General features: G+C 40.5%; 1 protein-coding gene across 1 annotated transcript in view; it reads left to right on the forward strand.

Moving 5' to 3' along the window:
* Positions 1 to 3903, forward strand: part of LOC110455283 (vacuolar protein sorting-associated protein 41 homolog) — a gene marked incomplete at its 5' end in the record, with an annotated part of 46916 nt that overhangs the window by 1110 nt on the left and 41903 nt on the right. Inside the window, 2 exons of the mRNA XM_021505358.1 lie at positions 279 to 422; positions 745 to 837. Coding sequence (XP_021361033.1) covers positions 279 to 422; positions 745 to 837 — 237 coding nt within the window. The remainder of the gene's footprint in view (positions 1 to 278; positions 423 to 744; positions 838 to 3903) is intronic.

Here is a 3903-nt window from a genome sequence, read left to right on the forward strand (position 1 = left end):
AAAAACACAACATCATACAGATATTATTTTTATTTATTCTATAAATTATCGTGTTAATTAGCAACTTAAAGATGATTTAATGTACTTAGTTGCTAATAGTTATAAGGTGTATACCCGAGTAGAATCTCAGTGGGAGCATTATATCTCCTCTGGTTTATTTTACATTACTACATGTGAAAAGTCATTTCAGGCATAGTCAAGAAAATAGATAAACACAGTGACAGTTTTACATGAAGGAAGTTTGCGGAAGTTGATAATTTTCTTGTCGTGACCTTTAGCGTGTCGGGCGACAGTATTTAGTATACCTTCTGGAGGATCAGCAGTACGAACAGGCTGCTCAGCTCTGTGTGAAGATCCTCCGCAAAGACAAGGAGGCCTGGGAGGAAATCGTGTACAAGTTCCACAAGATACATCAGCTCAAGGTCAGTGGTAGTGTCAAGGTCAAGGTTAGTGATAGTCACAAGGTCAAGGTTAATGGTACTGGAAAGAACAAGGTTAATGTTAATCAGAGCTCAAGAAGAGTGATAATCAGTAAAAAGGCAGACCTAAAATAATAGAAAGGAATCATTTTAATATAAAACTTCGAGGTTATCATTTGGCAAATTCTATATCCTACCCCTTATCATCCTGGAAACTCCATACAATCTGCAGGGCCTGACACCAATGTGCACCATTAGCAGTATCACACATGCAAACTACTCCTATCACAAAGAAGGATATGATAAAAAAAAATCCTGTTTACAGGCGATTGCTCCATATCTACCCCGTGGAGACCCCCAGCTTGGCCAGGCAATTTATGAGATGGTACTTAATGAGTTCCTCGTCACAGATGAAGAGGTGAGTTGTATTGTAATATTGATGTAAACAGAGAAAGAAATGACGTCTCAGAGAATTGTATCTAGGTTTTTGAAACTGAAATGTCATCAGAGACAACATCAGAGACAACATTTTTTACACATGTTGGGCTATTGAATAGATATGATAAGTAAAGTAAATCTTCATTGCTACAGTTCTACCCACAATGCCACTCACAACAGTGTTATAATGATTTTATTGGTAACATTGTAGGAGTTTAACTTTGTGTAGTACAGTTTTACTGTTAAGATTAAGTGATATGAAATTCAGTAGAAAACCCACCCAGTCCTTGATGTATAAGACAAGTACAAAACCTTCTTCCTTGACTGTGTGTACACTTGTCTGTGTGTACACTTGTCTATATGTTCATTTGACTGTGTGTACACTTGTCTGAGGGTACACTTGTCTGTGGGTACACTTGACTGTGTGTACACTTGACTGTTGGTACTTTGGAAACACTTGACTGTTGGTACTGTGGGTACACTTGACTGTTGGTAATGTGGATACACTTGACTGTTGGATAAGACAAGTACAAAACCTTCTTCCTTGACTGTGTGTACACTTGTCTGTGTGTTCATTTGTCTGTGGGTGCACTTGTCTATATGTTCATTTGACTGTCTGTACACTTGTCTGAGGGTACACTTGTCTATGGGTACACTTGACTGTGTACATTTGACTGTGTATACATCTGACTGTAGGTACACTTGACTGTGTGTACACTTGACTGGGTACACTTGTCTATATGTTCATTTGACTGTGTGTACACTTGTCTGAGGGTACACTTGTCTGTGGGTACACTTGACTGTGTACATTTGACTGTGTATACATTTGACTGTAGGTACACTTGACTGTGTGTACACTTGACTGTTGGTACTTTGGAAACACTTGACTGTTGGTACTGTGGGTACACTTGACTGTTGGTACTGTGGGTACACTTGACTGTGGGTACACTTGACTGTTGATACTGTGGGTACACTTGACTGTTGATACTGTGGGTACACTTGACTGTTGGTACTGTGGGTACACTTGACTGTTGGTACTTTGGATACACTTGACTGTTCATACTGTGGGTACACTTGACTGTTAGTACTTTGGATACACTTGACTGTTGATATTGTGGGTACACTTGACTGTTGGTACTGTGTGTACACTTGACTGTTGGTACTGTAGATACACTTGACTGTTGGTACTGTGGGTACACTTGACTGTTGGTACTTTGGGTACACCTGACTGTTGGTACTGTGGATACACTTGACTGTGGGTGGACTTGACTGTGTGTACATTTGACTGTAGATACACTCGACTGTGTGTACTTTGGGTACACTTGACTGTGTACTTTGAGTACATTTGACTGTGTGTACTTTGGGTACATTTGACTGTGTACTTTGGGTACATTTGACTGTGTACTTTGGGTACACTTGACTGTGGATACACTTGACTGTGGATACACTTGACTGTGTGTACACTTTACTGTGTACATTTGACTGTGTGTACTTTGGGTACACTTGACTATGTGTACTTTGGGTACATTTGACTGTGTACTTTGGGTACACTTGACTGTGTGTACACTTTACTGCATACACTTGACTGTGCGTACATTTGACTGTGAGTACACTTGACTGTGTGTACTTTGGGTACATTTGACTGTGTGTACTTTGGGTACACTTGAATGTGTGTACTTTTGGTTCATTTGACTGTGTGTACTTTGGGTACATTTGACTGTGTGTAATTTGGGTACACTTGACTGTGTGTACATTTGACTATGAGTACACTTGACTGTGGATACACTTGACTGTGTGTACTTTGGGTAAACTTGACTGTGTGTACTTTGGGTACACTTGACTGTGTGTACTTTGGGTACATTTGACTGTGTATACTTTTGGTTCATTTGACTGTGTGTACTTTGGGTACATTTGACTGTGTGTACTTTGGGTACACTTGACTGTATACATTTGACTGTGGGTACACTTGACTATTGGTACTTGACTGTGTGTACTTTAGGTACTCTTGACTTTGTGTACTTTGGGTACACTTGACTGTATACATTTGACTGGGTACACTTGACTGTATACATTTGACTGTGAATACACTTGAATGTAGGTACACTTGACTGTAGGTACACTTGACTGTGTGTACTTTGGGTACACTTGAATGTGTGTACTTTGGGTACATTTGACTGTGTGTACTTTGAGTACACTTGACTGTTTCCATTTGACTGTGGATACACTTGACTGTGTGTACACTTGACTGTGTGTACACTTGACTGTGGATACACTTGACTACAGGTACTGTGGTAGCACTTGACTGTGGGTACAATTGACTGTGTGTACTGTGGTAACACTTGACTGTAGGTACACTTGACTGTGTGTACATTTGACTGTGGATACACTTGACTGTGGATACACTTGACTATTGGTACTGTGGATACACTTGACTGTAGGTACACTTGACTGGGTACACTTGACTGTGTGTACTTTGGGTACACTTGACTGTATGTACACTTGACTGTGGATACACTTGACTGTGAATACACTTGACTGTTGGTGATGTGGATACATTTGACTGTAGGTACACTTGACTGGATACACTTGACTGTTGGTACTGTGGGTACACTTGACTGTTGGTACCTTGGGTACACTTGACTGTTGGTACTTTGGATACACTTGACTTTGGGTACACTTGACTGTGGGGACACTTGACTGTTGGTACTGTGGATACACTTGACTTTTGGTACTTTGGATACACTTGACTGTTGGTACTTTGGGTACACTTGACTGTTGATACTTTGGATACACTTGACTGTTGGTACTGTGGGTACACTTGACTGTTGGTAATGTGGATACACTTGACTGTTGGTACTGTAGGTACACTTGACTGTTGGTACACTTGACTGTTGGTACTGTGGGTACACTTGACTTTGGGTACACTTGACTGTTGGTACTGTGAATACACTTGACTGTTGGTACACTTGACTGTTGGTACTGTGGGTACACTTGACTTTGGGTACACTTGACTGTTGGTACTGTGGATACACTTGACTGTTGGTAC

Source organism: Mizuhopecten yessoensis, unplaced genomic scaffold, assembly GCF_002113885.1.
Source record: "Mizuhopecten yessoensis strain PY_sf001 unplaced genomic scaffold, ASM211388v2 scaffold125, whole genome shotgun sequence".
Lineage (NCBI taxonomy): Eukaryota > Metazoa > Mollusca > Bivalvia > Pectinida > Pectinidae > Mizuhopecten > Mizuhopecten yessoensis.